This window comes from Acanthopagrus latus, chromosome 17 (assembly GCF_904848185.1).
Source record: "Acanthopagrus latus isolate v.2019 chromosome 17, fAcaLat1.1, whole genome shotgun sequence".
In the NCBI taxonomy this organism is placed as follows: Eukaryota; Metazoa; Chordata; class Actinopteri; order Spariformes; family Sparidae; genus Acanthopagrus; species Acanthopagrus latus.
The window spans coordinates 18,850,636-18,867,243 of NC_051055.1; the positions used below are offsets into that span (position 1 = coordinate 18,850,636).

At 41.0% G+C, this 16,608-nt stretch overlaps 2 protein-coding genes across 5 annotated transcripts; both read left to right on the top strand.

Moving 5' to 3' along the window:
* Positions 1 to 1,519: 1,519 nt before the first annotated feature.
* dap3 (death associated protein 3) lies at positions 1,520 to 8,379 on the top strand. Of its 2 annotated transcripts, none has more exons than XM_037075933.1 (13): positions 1,520 to 1,708; positions 1,892 to 1,932; positions 2,766 to 2,879; positions 2,983 to 3,084; positions 3,567 to 3,675; positions 3,786 to 3,878; positions 3,984 to 4,114; positions 4,780 to 4,860; positions 6,126 to 6,290; positions 6,390 to 6,449; positions 6,546 to 6,635; positions 7,917 to 8,034; positions 8,132 to 8,379. In XM_037075933.1, the coding sequence occupies exons 2-13, from the start codon at positions 1,894 to 1,896 to the stop codon at positions 8,215 to 8,217; spliced, it is 1,188 nt and encodes a 395-aa protein (XP_036931828.1). In that variant the 5' UTR covers positions 1,520 to 1,708; positions 1,892 to 1,893; the 3' UTR covers positions 8,218 to 8,379. The 2 variants fall into 2 exon arrangements, with proteins under 2 accessions (XP_036931828.1, XP_036931827.1); XM_037075932.1 differs by having other exon boundaries at positions 1,522 to 1,704; positions 1,891 to 1,932.
* A 486-nt stretch (positions 8,380 to 8,865) lies between these two features.
* gba (glucosidase, beta, acid) lies at positions 8,866 to 16,580 on the top strand. Of its 3 annotated transcripts, none has more exons than XM_037073120.1 (12): positions 8,866 to 9,024; positions 9,193 to 9,264; positions 10,279 to 10,470; positions 10,546 to 10,692; positions 11,988 to 12,121; positions 12,246 to 12,418; positions 12,511 to 12,600; positions 12,690 to 12,837; positions 13,936 to 14,160; positions 14,615 to 14,778; positions 14,888 to 15,004; positions 15,452 to 16,580. In XM_037073120.1, the coding sequence occupies exons 2-12, from the start codon at positions 9,198 to 9,200 to the stop codon at positions 15,555 to 15,557; spliced, it is 1,563 nt and encodes a 520-aa protein (XP_036929015.1). In that variant the 5' UTR covers positions 8,866 to 9,024; positions 9,193 to 9,197; the 3' UTR covers positions 15,558 to 16,580. The 3 variants fall into 3 exon arrangements, with proteins under 3 accessions (XP_036929015.1, XP_036929018.1, XP_036929017.1); XM_037073123.1 differs by having other exon boundaries at positions 8,896 to 9,088; XM_037073122.1 differs by having other exon boundaries at positions 8,896 to 9,071.
* Positions 16,581 to 16,608: the final 28 nt, after the last annotated feature.

Here is a 16,608-nt window from a genome sequence, read left to right on the forward strand (position 1 = left end):
TAGTCAATCTGGCGTCGACACTTGACACAAGCACAGTTTCCTGCCTGCAGCTTTAACACCCACTTACTTGTTTCAGTAGCACAGGGAGTTTGTTGCACTGATAAGTAGAACCAGAGGACATGAACTTCTTTGTGCCTTGTGTGGTATTAAATTCTTCAGTAAATATCCAATTTATTATCAGGCTTATCGTCTCAGTTTTTATGCTTTTGCTCATAATGTTGCTTGCTTGTTGAAAGAACTGTGTTTTTATGCTGTTGTTCCCTGCCTTGCCAAATTTTTAATGAGTGAAAGTTGAAAGTTGATGGCCAGATTAACTGTTTTCAAATGTATCCGGGCCCGTGTGGCTCACCACAAACACTAAAGTCCCCATCAAAAAAGGGTATACAGAGATCCATAAACCAAACTCCTATTCCTGCATAGAAGTACTCGTGGTGGATCCAGGTTATCTGTGTGATTAACAGTTTAAATTATTTTTAATTAAACACAACTTTTTTGAAATATACCCCATGTTGGGATCACCAAAACATGAAAGGAAAGAAAGGCTCTACACACCAAGGTACATTATATTTAATATAATGAAAGCTTAATGACTGAAAGCTTGGCTTCTAAATTAAACACCTGCCTTGGAACTGAGTGTGCAGAGTTTTTCTTCCTCAAGCATAATTGCACTAAAATAACTAAGGTCACATCAGGTAATAATGCAGGGCAACCTTACACCTTACACCTACACCTCAGGGGTGAATATTCCTCAAACAGTTTGTAATAAAATGGGGGGGGGGGGGGGGGGGGGGGGGGGGGGGCTTGGAAAATATGATGTATTGGTTATTTAGTACATTAACAAAATGAAAAAAATGCTACTTATTACCTCCATAGACTGTGCATAACAGAATAAGTTATAATAGAGAAATATAGACATTTATTTTGAAAGATAACATTTTAAAAATCAAACTGAGGCCTTAATAAAATAATAAAGAGAAGCGAAAGCAAGTATGTACAGTGGAATGAGCACTAAGTAGGTTGAATATGTATGGAACAATATAGGACATGAGGATGAGGAACAATTTGAGGCTATTAACATTTTAAAAAGTCTAACTGAGAGGTACGTTTTGTGAAGTAGCTCAGAGAAATGTGTAAAGAGGCCTGTGTTTATCATCATGGATACCTGCTTTGTAAAAGGGGCTTGTAATTTTCTGATGAATCTCCCAAGATTCACTACAGATCTGCTGACTGCCTGAAATCATAAAGTAGTACTGTAACTGCCTTGTTTTTGGTTAAACAACCTCCCAGGAATCCTGTGAACACTCTTATTTAACATTTTAAAACCACTCTATCCTTCTCCAAACACTTAACTACACATCACAGAGCTCCAGTGAGTTTTCACAGCTCCCACACGTCTGACTGCATTCATTATTATTTCAGGTGAAATGTGTCAAACTCTGATAAACTCCATTTTCCTCTGTTGTCGTCGCCTGCCTGCCTGCCTGCTTGGCTCGTGCCGTACCACCTCATTGGCTACATCGAGTTCTGATGGCGTTACGTCACTTCCTGGTCTGGTCTGCATGATGGCGGTGTCCATGACAGCCCTGGCACATTGACTACGTCTGGGGGTGTGCAGTTTATCCTAACTTTAAACTGGGTGCGTTTGCCAGCAGATAACCATAACGGAAATCCTCGTCACTGAATATTTAATGAAGTGAATCGCAGGTAAACAACTTTCTGTGCTCAAATAGCTGCGTTTTGCTAATGTTGCCCGTGGATTACGTGAGTGCTCGGCACCACAGCTAGCTGTTAGCTAAGTGTTCACACAAGGTTAGAGGACACTAGTCTTGCTTCTCTGGTTCTTGCCATTCCTAAGTGTATATTGAAATCATGCCATCCGCTTTGTTTCAGATCATGGCGCTCCACAGACTGTCCTTCAGACTACGACAGACGGTGAGATCAGTGTTAACAGTGGCTTTAACTGTTGGTCATGTTTTGCCTTTGCCATTGAGCAGGGTAGCATACATGCATTTAATGTATTTGGTTTGATTCCCTAGTGTATACATTTAAATGCAGGAAGATAATGATAACCACTACCCCAATGTGTGCCGCTCTCTTAGCATGAATAAACGTCATACCAATCTTCATGCAAAAAACTGTCAGTTTATTGTCGACCCTCACTGGTTAAGCTTACAGACTGGCGTCATAATTTATGATGATTATGAAGCTTCTTATTAAGGCAACATGCTTTAATTTCCCGACGAACGTTTCAGTGAACTATTGGCCATCATGGTAATCATTAGTGAAAGAAAACTGTCATTGCTGCTTTTGTCAGTGACGGTCAAATTGTAAAACCATGAATTTGTAAGTGGTAGTTCTGGTTCTAGATACAGGGATACGGGATAGGACTTTTGCCTAGCAACAAATGAATAAAAAGTTTAGTATCTCGCCCTGCCAGTCAATTTCCATCTTTGCTTAGCATATTCAAGGAGCTGTTACAGCAGCAGGTTAATTTGCATGCTTATCAATAAACGGCTGGTAAGTGGTTGTGCAAGAAACTATCCATTAGCTTAGATGGCTTATATAGTTATTTTCAAATTAACAGTTTACAGTAAATAATTTCAAATTCAAGTAGCTTGTACATTTTTGGTATTCTAACAACAGTCGAACATTCTGTTCTGAAAATGGTCAGAAGAAATATTAAGCAAACAAAAACTGAGATTCAGTGTGCCATGTGCCTTCTGATGTATTTGACACTAAAGTACTTATTCTATAAACTTTGACAGGTCACACATGTCAGGTCCCTTCATACCAGTGGATGTGGGCAGCAGCAGGAGGCTGCAGCAGTTGAGACAGTACCTGAGCCCTTCTCAGTTTTTAGAACTCAGGAGAATGATCCGGTAAGTAAATCTATCTTTAACAGTTCAAATGTTGTGCTTGTAGCAGTGGTTGCGCGTTTGTCTGATTTTTTATCTGCCAAACTCACTGTTAATCTCTTTCCAGGCCTGTCAGTCAGAGAAACTTATCGGACAGTATTACACACTGCCCCCTGCACGCATCAAGACCTTGTTCCCTCATGGGTTACCTCCACGCTATCAACTACAGGTACGTGCTTGTGTCTCAGCTAAATAAACTTACTGGCTTGTAGATGATATTTTGCGACCTGGGATGCAGCGATTAACTGATCCACAATTAACCAGTATGGTTTCCAGTGCAACGTAAACCAACCATGGCAACACAGGACATAAAATGACATAACACCTGCATAAGAGATGCTCTTAATGTATTTATTTCATTAGTAGTAAAACTACACTTTAACCTGGTTTTTGCCTATTTTCATGTATTGTTTTAACAGTATTATTTGGTTAACATATTTTCTTTGTTTCAAAAGGCAGCAACTGTCAAGAAAGACAAATTGTGGCGACAATATACAATAAAACTTCTGAATGATATCGCTATTGTGATTTGAAATTAATTATTGAAATGTAATCGTGATTCCTCAGTCTATAATCGTATGATCAAAATTTATAATTGTTGCATGTGAATTGTCAATTGGTAAATTTATTGTTTGTCATGTCTGGTTTCAGATAAAGACATTTAATGAAGCCTGTATGATGGTGAGGTCGCCAGCTCTAGAGGTCATCTCTTACCTGAAGAAAACAGACTACAGCAAACCTGCTATGCGATATTTATTCTGTATCCTTTAAAATACATGCTCACACACATACACATACACATACAGCTGAATATTTCCTACTCTTGATGCTTCTGGATACACCTGTTGTAAACCTTATCCAGCTGCTCAGATGGGACGAAGGGCAGTGGGAAGACAATGTCTCTCTGTCACGCAGTCCACTACTGCTATACACAGGGATGGCTGGTTCTGCATATTCCCGATGGTGAGACAAACACAATCACACGTAACTATTGACATCATTTCTACTGCAGAAGAACATAAAGTGTGACCCTCTGGCCTCTTCTCTCTTTTGTTTTTTATAATACAGCTCACCTCTGGCTGAAGAACTGTAAAGAACTGCTGCCTTCATCCTACAACACCTCTCGCTTCGATCAGCCATTACAAGCCACTGAATGGTTACGCAACTTCAGAATCACCAATGAGCCGTTACTGTCTAAGGTAATGATTTTGCATCAGTCATCAGAGGATATTGCGGTGGGCTGCAGTGTTACCAGATTAACTTGATGACTCTGAGGCTGGTGGAATATAGCAATTTGTCACAGTATTAACAAGCATTTAGGTGTTTATACACCCTAAATGAGCCTTGACTGTGTCTTCACAGCGATCGCACGCTGAGCTACGTAAAGCCATTAAACAGTTGATGACACCACTGAAATTTAACCACATGTATTACTGTTGGTGTCTTTGCTTTGCACGGCAGCAATAAAACAGCAAGTATGAAGAGTCATCATTACTAAACCAGGCTCTGCTCTGTAGCATGTAGATGTGATTGGAAAAGTATAAAAGATTATGTGAAGCATTCTGACAACCTTGTTTCTGTTGCTGTGGTCATTTTGAAGTGTTTACATAGATTATTTTAGAAAAACAAAAGACATTTCTTCTGAAAAAAAAACAACAAAGTAACTCAGTCTTTAACATTATTGTCACACATCTAATTCATTTACAAAGGAAGCTAACATTACACTGCTTAAAAGTATGGTTGAAATATTAATGAATGTAATTTGTGTCCTTTAACAAACTGAAAGACTTTTGGTTCATGAATTAAAATGAGGACTCAGCGCATATGAACAAGGTCGATGAGTCTGTGCTGCTTCTTCTCTCAGATTAAGACGAAGCAGCGCTACATTTGGACAAAGAGAGAGTTCACTGAGGAGGGAGCTGTGCTAGGAGAGCTGGTGGATCAGGTGAGTCCTCTCACATTGCAGACGAGTGGGAGTCCTGATCTTTCTGGCTCTGAGTATTTATTTGTGTTCATGTGGCTTATCTCGCCCTCCGAGAGGTTTTTGTCAGTTTGTTGTATTTTTATCGGTTACCTGTTCTTTCCCTCTGCTCCACCGATTTCCCCACAGGGATCATTAAAATTTCATCTTTCTCCCTGCCTGTGCTTAGTGGTGATCAATAGCAGATGAACTGAGCACGGTGATCAGCACAATATTTTTGTACCATACACACAGACAAAGGAGGAAAAGAGCAGGAGATTTACGTTCAGCGCTTTGAATTTGTGAATTGTCTCCACCTCCAGTCAGCCATCCTGCTCTTCTGTATTTCACAAATCATTTGCTCTGTGATACTGAAAACTTTTGAGACATTAGACATCACTGCTGGTGTAACTGTGAGCTAGTTGAAGGCTGTAATTAGAGATTAGATATTAATAGCCAGCTTTGTGACAGCACATCATTAGACAAAAGAAATCACATCAGTTTCAAATCTCCTGCTAGGGCATCTGCATTAAACTGCTGGATATGTACAGGCCTAAAACAAAAGAAATATTTCAAGAGTTTCACTGTTTGTTTTGTTATGTGACTTTAACTCAGTTACTTGGCTTTAGTTTTTTTGTGATTGATGTGTGGCCACCACTGCATGTCCTCGAGTTCTCTGTCAAATCCTGTCTGGAGATCTTCCTCAGCTTCACCCTTTCCATTTAAATACCGTCACCTCTGACACCAAAAAAAACAAGATCCAGCAACAACCAAAATGATAAGTCGAGGCTTTACAGTCTGTAAATAGAACATGAGATATTGTCTTTCTTTTTTCCACTTCTTTATCTCCCTTGTCAAAACCTGGTGCCTACATTACCCACAATGAAACTCCACTGCTGACAGTTCATTTGGAGATATCGGTGTGTTTTGCCAGCTGTAGTTAATGTAGCCTCGAGGTGCTAGCCTTCTCGAGGTCTCACTACTCCACGCCACTCTTTTTTTTCCATTTTTAAACTTAAAATCCAGAAGCTGACTCAAGTGACACCACTTGAGGCAATTTATCTGACTTCACGCAGCACCCTTTTGAGCCACAATAGATTTCTATGCATTTTTCAGTCAGATATACGTTCTCCCCACGGCCTGTACACTGACTTTGACATGTAAAATCAGTGGAATTCCTCTTTTAACTCCCTTTGATTTCCCTTCCGAAGACATTGTATTCAGGCTTCTGTTGGTGTTTCCTGCCGTAGGGAATCACTCGTGTGAAGAGCAGCAGTGATGTGGTGGGGGCGGTGATGAAGGAGCTGAGGCTGCAGAGCGGGCAGCCGGAGTCAGACTTCCGCATGGCCGTGGCAGTGGATGGTGTCAACGCCCTGTGGGGAAGATCCACCATCAAGAAGGAGGATAAGAGCGCTGTGAGAAAAAACACATTCATAGTCCTGTCAGGCCTCATACTCGTCTGCAGCTCTCTCCACAGATAGCAAGCCTCATGTGTCTCTCTCTCTCTCCATCAGGTAGATCCAGAGGAGCTCACGCTGGTTTATAACCTGAGGAAGCTGATGAAGAACGACTGGGTGAGCAGAACAAAATAAAGCTGATGACAGCAGCTGCATGAGAATATTGTATCTCTGATTTCTCTTTTCCATTTACATTCACTCTTTTTATCTCAGACTGGAGGCGCCATCATCACCACTCTGGCTCAGACGGGGTCTCTCTACACTCCAAAGTCTGCCTACTTGCCTCAAGAGCTGCTGGGGGAGGTCAGGGGTGATTTTTTTGTACTTTAAAATCAGTAGAACCTGTCCTCCAGCTCTGACAGCAGATTAGTCTCCCCATCTCTTCTCTAACTTTGGTCATTAGTCTGGAAATTGCAAACCTGACTTCAAGGCTGCATCATTCCAGTCCTCGAGACAAGTGATCCACAAAAGACGTAATGCTTGTGCTTTATTGTTGCTTTGTGACAAGCATTTGAACTTTATGTTGTCTGTGAGCAACAAAACAACCAGTAAAACCGGCACTTAGAACATTTGTCAACAATCGATGAGTCCACTCTTCAAATGCGTCAGTGCTGTCTCCATCAGTCTACCTCGTTCATTTTGTTTTAGCTTATTAAAGCTGCACCTGTTTGTGTTGTTGCAGTGGGTCATAATATTATTTATAGTGGTCGTATTTAACTCATGTCTGTAAGTCGTAAGATCAATTACCTAATGGACCGATAAATCCATTATGTCACCCACCGTCTCCATTTATGTGGGCAACAAGTAGACTGTAAACTCAAATGAGGGCTGTATAACACTCTCATCTCTCCAAGTCAAACAATGTTGATGTTACAGTTGCACAATGGTGATCATTTAGACTTTTGTTCTTGACCATGGAACATGTGGGCTTTCAGTTTATGTTGTTTAATAGGTTGATTCATTAAAAATAAGAAGTACCGGTCATGATTGCTTCCTTCTCTGCATTTAAGGCCAGAAAGTGCATGTAGAAAGACTGTTTTTTTTCATGCTGTGGTTAATTTAAAGATTTGAAATTCATCTATTTTGTTTCCATAGAATGACGTCTTTTAGACTAACGGAAAGAAAATATCCGCAAGACATGTTTAGTTGTTTCGGATTTCTGTTCTCTTCTTCTTCTTCTTCTTCTTCTTCTTCTTCTTCTTCTTCTTCTTCTTCTTCTTCTTCTTCTTCTTCTTCTTCTTCTTCTTCTTCTTCTTCTTCTTCTTCTTCTTCTTCTTCTTCTTCTTCTTCTTCTTCTTCTTCTTCTTCTTCTTCTTCTTCTTCTTTCTTCGCCGATGAATGGCCAATAATGTAAATCTCCCATATAAAGTGCATCCCAAATCCCTATTTATATTCAGAAGGTTTGTACAGAGGACTTTGGTCATATATTACTGATTATTGTCAATTTGTTAAAATATGGTGAAAAGTATATTTATCCTTTGGCTGATGATAGTATTTTCTGATTGATAACACAATAACCCTACTTAAAAAATGCCCTATTCAATGCACAGTGTGTTGACTTCCTGTTTGTGTTTGGCTCATCAGAGGGGCTTTGACAGCATGGACCCGTTCATCCCGGTGTCAGTGCCCAACTACAGCGAGAAGGAGTTTGAGAGCTGTTACCTCTACTACATTGACCGCCAGTGGCTGCAGCATCCACAGAGTGAGTGACGATACCGTAAATGATATACGTTATTAAAAAATAAATGAAAAAGATGCCGTCCGAGTAACTTTAAAATCTTCATTTTTCTCCTCATCAGGTCGAACAGAGGAAGGGAAGAAAGAAATCATCTTTCTGTGCAACAGAAATCCATCGATGATGGACAGAATTTGTGCGTTCCTATAAAGTTACATAAATATGTTAATCACACACAGATATCTCACTCAAATATCAGTGTCCTGGAAACATAAACATACAGATGTCCATGTCTATAATACATTTCCCTCTGTAAATTATGATGCATGTGTGTTACTTTCATAATAAAATGTTGAGTCATGTTAAAAAGAAGTGGTTTCTTTTTGTTGTTTAAACACGTTAAACATATTTTACATCGGTTTAAATCCACCTTAGAGAACTTAAGTTAAAAATGCAGTGTTGCAAGTACGTATTAGTACTCCTAAATGTGAGCCAGAAGTCTTTAAAAAGATGTAATAACATGATTCGCTGTGGGATTCTGAAAAGCATTCATCAGCAATGGTGTTATGACATTTTCTTTATGTGCATTTGATGAACTGACGAGAAAATGATGCAGAAAAGGGACAAAACTTGTCTCAAACCCACACATGAGAGGTGTATGTATTTTTTTTTATTTAATTTTTTTTTTTTATAGATCCATTTTATAATACTGCTCAAACATACTCCATAGCGGTATTTGTACATGCTGTTCGCTTGAGTTAAATGCTCCGTAAACGAATAAAAACAACATAAAATGACTGAACGGTGAAACAGCACCACCTGGCTGCTGGTAAGAGGAGCGCACATTTGATCACGTGACGGGTCATAGAGTCACATGACTGGCTGAAAGTCATGTTTGTTCGCCCAGTCAGACTCGGGCTGGTTCTGGCGGAGTGGACGCAGTGGAGGTGACGGTGGAGTGTAAACATCTGAACCAGCCCGCAGGACATGACAGAGTGTGTGTCAGGATCCTCTCAGGTCAGATCATCTCTCCTGGAGACCTCTGAATGAAACGACAGTAAAATGTGTGTGTGAGCTGCATGTAAGGAGCTGTGGAGTCTCTCTCAGCTTGTGTTTTATTATCTTACTGTGGTCGAACCTGAACTTTAAACACTTTGAACTAATGGTGCTATTCTTTGTTTTTAGAGAAAATGGCGTTGTCATTGTCGTCAATACTGTTGGCCCTCATGTTCCTCTCAGCGGAAGTGACCCTCTCAGGTCAGACACCACAGAAGAAGCACTCAGATCCTCAAGTTTAAGGACTAATACCACATAATATTCCACTGCAAGTAAAAGTCCTGTGTTCAAAACCCCCCAAGTAAAAGTATTCAACTGTAATCAGTAGAACTGAAGAAGAAGAACAATTGAAGTATGAAAAGTAAAAGTACAGTTGTACCATCACTGGTGTTGGTGATGTTTGTGGGTTAATGTTACTGCGGCATTTTACTGCTGCTGAAGTTCAGAGTTGAGTTGATTGTAATCACTTTATGGTGGAAAAGTCAGTGGTTCTGTAAAGAGGTCGGTAGAAGGAGGGAGAGAAGAAGTACTCATGCATTTAAATGTTTACTTAAGTAAAAATACACCAATATTTGCATCAAAACATACTTTAAATACCAAAAATAAAAGTACTCATTGTTCAGAATTATTGAAATTAATGTGTCAATCACTGTAATGTTGGTTTAACTACTTTATATGTAATTCATCAGCTTGGCAGCTGAGGAATCAATAAAGTTCCATATATTTGATCATAATCTATGTTTGCATTATATTTGGATTATTGAACTTAATCTTCAAAGTAACTAGTTACTTTAGTTGTCAAATGAATATAGTTGAGTAAAAAGTGCAGTGTTTGTTATCTCAGAATTGTAGCGAAAAATGGAAATATTGAAGTAAAATACAAATACAAAAGGTTTCGATTGCAGGAGTCCCCTCTTCAGTAATTTTTCAAGCAAAAATGTCAAATATTTGCTGGTTCTAACTTCTTAAATGTGAGGATTTGCTGCTTGTCTTTGTCACTATGACAGTAAACGAAGAGTCTTTTTTGGACTGTTGGTTGTTCAGAAGAATCAAACTGAAGAGGTCACATTGAGTTCTGAGCACAGTCTTTTTTTTCATGTGAATTAACACTAAGTAATTAGCAGACTAATAGATGATGAAAATAATCTTCAGCTGCAGCACTAACGTCACAAATAAAAACAAAAATCCAGTCTCTTTGATGTCTTCTCCTTCCAGGAAGCCAGAAATGTGTCGGCAGAAACTTTGGCCACGGCTCGGTGGTGTGTGAGTGTAACTCAACCTACTGTGACAGCGTGGGCTCCGTCACCTTGCCTCCTCTGGGCCAGTACTCCTCCTACCTGACCAGCATGGCTGGCAGCAGACTGGAGGCAGCTCAGGGTCAGGTCCAGGCGAACAGCACCGGAGCAGGTGAGTGATGTGGGCCTGTCACTGACACGTCTGTGACATTGCAGAGCCTCTCTTTAGTTTATGTGTCTCTTTCAGGCCTCAAGCTGACTCTTGCTCGCTACCAGAAGTACCAGAAGATCAGGGGCTTCGGCGGAGCCATGACGGACGCGGCAGCCATCAACATCCTGTCTCTCTCTGCTGGTGCTCAGGACCAGCTGCTCCGACAGTACTTCTCCCCTGAAGGTACACCAGGCAGCAGTGCGGCGTATTAGAGAGGCATTATAGAATATGACCGTGCATTCCAGAAATATCCACAAAAAGTAAATGTATTTATTGTTCTCGTGTGTCTATTTTCGATGTTGTTTCTTCACATAGCAACGGTTGTCCAGCTCTCACACAATGAAAAATACATTTCACACATACTGTGAGAGGTGTCTGTATGTGCAGGTTATTTTGTTTCCCACATTAAGAGACTCATCAGCAGCAGCTTCCCCATCTTCCAGCTTCACTCCTACATGCCGTTATCGAGGCTGGGCTGATAAGGATATTCGCTAAGATGTATGTAATGTCACAGTTTAGTGGGGAAAAGACAGGAAAAGTACACACATTGGAGAAGTTATCCTTTCAAACATGTGGTTACTGTTGCAAAAGGGTCTAATTTAATCCCAAACAATGTTTTCCTCACAGTATTTATATAGCCTAAGCCTGACCAAACAGTGACAGAAAGCTGACAGAAAATAAAAAGTGAACTGTATTTTAATGTATTCCAAGCTGGGTTTTATCCAACTTTCCTGATTAAGAGTCTTATACGTAGCTCATCCAGCCGCAGCGGCTTGCCCCAGATACAGTTTCCTCACAGTGAAGTGAAGTTGAAATGATGGTCTGGAAACTGTGCCACTCCAGAGACGACAAGTTGCAAAGTTATGATGTCACAACAGCGATATTGGTCAGTCCCAGAGCAACATAGATTCTGATAATCTAGGAATAACAACAGCAGGACGACATCAGATGAATCTATTCTGTAAAAAAAAACAAAAAACTTCTGTAGCTTATTCGAGGTAACACTTTACTTGAACTCCCATAGAACCATTTGATCAGTGGTTAATAACAATATAATTGTTCAAGCAGATGTATAAACGTACACTTTCTGGCAACAGTTATAATATACCATGAAGACATCGTTCATTTCATTACAAGGCTGTTTGAACGTATTTTCATTTATTATCTGTTTTATACACCAGCATCCACTTACAGGTGCCTACAGGAGGAATAGTAGTTGTTGACAAATGCATTAATAAACAATTATATCTTCTTATGACTTGTTATAAACCATTTATTTAATGTTTTGATGCTGCTAATAAATGCAAGTTAAGGGGGTAAAAGTAAAATGTTACAGAATTTGACTACAACAGAAACCATCCGTCACGGCTACCACTGCTCAAAATGAATCATGTCAGTAATGTCCTCTACAGCTCTCTAAATGATCATTTTGAATCATTGCCCGGCCTTAGTTGGTATCGATGTTCTGTCTCTGTCAGGTATCGGCTACAGCGTGGTGCGTGTGCCCATGGCCAGCTGTGACTTCTCCACCCGTCTGTACACCTACGCCGACATGCCTGGAGACTACAACCTGGACAACTTCACTCTGGCCCCCGAGGACATGAACATGAAGGTCTGTCTCTCGTCTTCTGCCGATGCACACACGCACACACACACACACACACAGATGCCCATTACGCCATGCCTCTAACCTCTCCTCCTCCCCCACCTCCTCCTCTTCCTCTTCCTCCTCTCAGATTCCTCTCCTGCAGCGTGCTCAGGCCCTCTCTCCTCACCCGCTGTCTCTGCTGGCCAGTGCTTGGAGTGCCCCCGCCTGGATGAAAACAAACGGTGCACTCACAGGAAAGGGCTCCCTGAAGGGCCAGCCGGGGGGAAAGGAACATAAAACATGGGCTCAGTATTATATCAGGTGATGTGGAGCATTAAATGGATGGGATATCACATGTTGGTACACTGGAAACTTATTCAGGTGGTCTGGGTTTTTTTTTTCTTTCCTCTCAGGTTTCTTGAGGAATACGCCAAATATAACTTGACCTTCTGGGCACTGACCACAGGGAATGAGCCCTCTGCAGGACAGATTACAAACTACAGGTCCTTCCCCACACATTACGCAGAACAAACCATCATCACGAGTCGCAACTATCACAACAGACTGAGAAGCATCTTTTGTCTGACTGTAGTTTCCAGGCTCTGGGCTTCACCCCTGAGGAGCAGAGGGACTGGGTGGCTCTGGACCTGGGCCCTGCCCTGCACGCCTCGTCGCACCCACACACACACGTCCTCATACTGGATGACAACCGCCTGCTGCTGCCTCACTGGGCCAAAGTGGTGAGTCTAAGGACGGAGAGCTGGTGGGACAAGTCAAGGTGAACTCTGTTCTACCTGAGGCTACACTGGGGCTGCAGACAGGACATCGGGAGTAAATCGGTACAAGAGAAGAAAATGGATTATTCAGTACTCAGAGATCATAACGTGATCTCTTACAATATAATTCATTACACAAAAAAAACACAATAAATGTGTATGAGGGCCTCTTAATGTCTAGTTTCATATCACTAGCCTCCAAAAAAAGAGTCTAAAACTGCCAGTGTATCTATTGGGATTCAACTCCCAGAAAGGCATTTTTCTTTCGTAGTAGCTGAGATAGTTTGTTGGGTTTTTTTGCGAGGCTCCTGAACAACACCACAAGCAGCTTCACCGTATCAAATTTACGACATTTTAAGACCTTTTTATGACAGCACAGAATACAATTTAATACAAGTTTCACAGTCATAGTATAGTATAAACGTAGTATAAAAATATGACTGAAGACCAGGACAGTATGGCCCAGAATTATTTATTATTACATTACATTTTTCAGTACTTCCCCGCAGCATATAACCATCATTTCTTATAATAAAATCAGTGTATTGATGTGACCTGGGCCTCAAGGGGCAGCATAATATGGATAGATAGATTACCAATAAAAAATGATAAATTAATTCAAGTTATTGCTCAAATTGACACTGGTAGATGAGGAGACAGTGAGCTGAGCTGCTACAGTAGCGGGCAGTAGTGTGTGTTTTCTTTATGTCAGATGTGGATGACTGTTTTTAACTAACTGTCTACAGCAGGCAGGAGGAAAGATTATTGTAAATTACATTCAAACGAGACCTAATATTCTTCTGTGTTTTTGTCCGTCTGTGTTTTAGATAGTTTCGTGTGCATGTTAAAGCTGCAGCAGGAAAAAAGCACAGCAACACAACTTTTTTGTAATCAGGGTTGAAAAATGCAATGCTGCTGCTTTTCATTCCTGCAGATAGCCTGAATAAAATGAGATGTAACTTTACCCTGTAAAGAAAATTTGAGCCCTTTCCTGATGCATTTAGTGTTGAAACTCACCTTTGACTCGAGTCTTTATCCTGCCCCCCCGCCCCATTGCTCCAGGTCCTGAGTGATATTCAGGCAGGAAAGTACATTCATGGTGTGGCAGTTCACTGGTATCTGGACGGCCTCGTCCCAGCTGAGCTGAGCCTGGGAGTCACCCATCATCTCTACCCAGAGTATTACCTGTTTGGCACTGAGGCCTGCTCTGGCTTTACCCCACAGGACAGAGGGGTGAAGCTGGGAAGCTGGCACAGGGCTGAACAGTACACACACGACATTATCCAGGTAAGATCATCTCGGCTTTTGCATGAGGGTTGTGCTTGTTCAGTCAAATCCAGCATCAGACTGGACAGGCTGTGAGCTGTTGATGAAGGCTGAATCAGCTCCCTCGGTGTTGCACTGCAGGTTTACATGTTGCAGTCTACTGCACACTCCACACAAACTGCCTGCAGGCCATCGGAGCAAGCTGGAACTGGTGTTTTGTTTCTTCTTTCTTCACTCTCTCTCTCTCAAAGGAAATTGGACTCCCTCCATTCTATCCATTTTGCATGGGCACATTCAGGCTCTAGACATCTTGAAGCAGGAGGATCAGGATTTGTTTATGTAGATGTGCTGCCCTTGTGACATTTCGACACAACACCAGGCAGCAGTCCAATGGTTTCATTTAGACAAAACAACACCTCTTACTACAAAGCACAGACTCGATGCTAAACTTGTGGGTGTTTTCTCTTCATGGCAGGACTTAAATCATTACGTGGTCGGTTGGACGGACTGGAACCTGGCGTTGGACCAGACCGGAGGACCGAACTGGGTTAAAAACTTTGTAGACAGCCCTGTTATAGTGGACGCAAAGCGCGACGTCTTCTACAAGCAGCCGACCTTCTACAGCATGGCCCACTTCAGGTATCACTGGATGTTTGTACACACTGAATGACATATTTCACCTCTTCCATCTTTACAAGGACGCAGTCTAACAAGATCCGCACAAATCACCTTTTTTTTTTAAACACAGTAAGTTCCTGTGGGAGGGGTCTCAGAGAGTGGGTGTGTCCTCCAGTCAGAAAACAGAGCTTGAATACTCTGCCTTCATCAGGCCAGATGGCTCAGTCGTGCTCATCATACTCAACAGGTATGTGAAAAGTGTTTTTTATGCCTCCACGCTGGCAACAGCTGTGTTTTGGGGTTGTCTGTTTATTTGTCTGTCTTCAGGGAATTTCTTCACATTTGGCCCATATGTCCACCTGGACTTTGGCGGACAAAGCTCATGATTACTGTTATATTACAAAGCACATTTTCTTTGGCCATCTCTCAACAATTCATTTGATAATTATGACCGTTTTCTTTCTCAAATGTCTTACATTATAAAATGATGTGGTTATGACAGTTCATGTCCAGAAGGTCAAAGATAATTTTCACTGTAACGTCACAATGTTCTGTGAAAAATGTTCTGGACAACATTCAAAGCTACAGCTGAGGATGAACAACTCGACTGGTGCGCTGAGGCGGCAATTCTAGTTTTTTTATGTGCAAATGACAGGAAGCTCAGTCTACTGAGCCGTGTGTTTGTGTTTCAAAGGTCGTCATCGGTGATCCAGTTTGAAGTGTGGGATCCCGCTGTGGGCTACATCCCCTGCACCGCTCCGGCTCATTCGTTCCTCACACTTGCTTGGAACACACACTGATTAATGTAACTGTTAATGCAGGTTTACATAGGCCGAATCCAAATGTCCGGACTTCACTCCCCTTGCAGACTCAAAGGCTTCACAGGTGCATCTCCACACATTTTTTAATGTTGCTGCATTCAAATGCTCCTTAGTCGTTCTTTACGACTCCAGTGTGTTCATTTGAACACAAAGGAAACGATACATGACTTTACAATCCATGAATTTGGTGAAAGTGTAAAACTGAATGTTTACTTCTGTCTGCCATGTTTCAGTGTCATAAGGTGACAACTAAGCGACAGGTGTACCAAAATTGACTTTCCAACTTATTTAAAACTTGAGAGGACATTCGCTTGAATTTTCAGGTTGTATTGTACTTGTACCTTTCTAATTGCCGACTGAAAAGCAAAAAAACTGAATGTTTGTCAATTTATGGAAATATTACTTAAATCGTGTCGGTCAGAAATTATAGTCAACCAAATCTTCTTATAGATAATCAAAATGCATTTCACGATTGCACTCCTATGGCCAGTCAGTGGCTTATATACCCTCGCAGTCTGTGCCTTCGCCGGCTCTACCCGATGACAGTGAACACATCACAGTAGGTACGACGGAAGTGGACATTTGGATTAAGCCTCATATTTATTTCACCAAAATCACTTCACAGATATTTTGTCATCGCCTTAAAGCTTAAAGTCACAGCAAAATGTTTCATGTTGGAACGTTTTTTTTTTGTTTTTTTTTTATCGGCTGAGCTTCAATGATTTCATTGGTCACTTAAATTAACCTCAGATCCTTTGATTTTCTTCCAAAAATCCTGAAAAGTAATGATACTTGAAAGAAATCGATGTATTAATTCACCAGAATGATCTGTGCTCAAGTGTAACTGGTGCCTTGATTTCCAGCTAACAGTAAGTTTTAAGTGTCCTCACATCTCACATAACACATCTGATGAAAATAATATAATGTACAGAGTTTGTAAATCTCTTCTGCTGTGCTGCTATTCAATTTTAAATAAAGCGTATATTGTTTTGAAAAAACTCACGTCAAGTCTAATGTCTTTGGTTACAGA

What these genes read in the sequence shown, in the direction of transcription:
- gba (XM_037073120.1), top strand. Translation starts at nt 9,198, where the DNA reads ATGGCGTTGTCATTGTCGTCAATACTGTTGGCCCTCATGTTCCTCTCA. An exon ending in AGCGGAAGTGACCCTCTCAG is followed by an intron (nt 9,265 to 10,278) that starts GTCAGACACCAC and finishes TTCTCCTTCCAG; the next exon opens with GAAGCCAGAAATGTGTCGGC. An exon ending in ACAGTACTTCTCCCCTGAAG is followed by an intron (nt 10,693 to 11,987) that starts GTACACCAGGCA and finishes TGTCTCTGTCAG; the next exon opens with GTATCGGCTACAGCGTGGTG.
- dap3 (XM_037075933.1), top strand. Translation starts at nt 1,894, where the DNA reads ATGGCGCTCCACAGACTGTCCTTCAGACTACGACAGACG. An exon ending in GAACTCAGGAGAATGATCCG is followed by an intron (nt 2,880 to 2,982) that starts GTAAGTAAATCT and finishes ATCTCTTTCCAG; the next exon opens with GCCTGTCAGTCAGAGAAACT. An exon ending in AGCTGATGAAGAACGACTGG is followed by an intron (nt 6,450 to 6,545) that starts GTGAGCAGAACA and finishes TTTTTATCTCAG; the next exon opens with ACTGGAGGCGCCATCATCAC.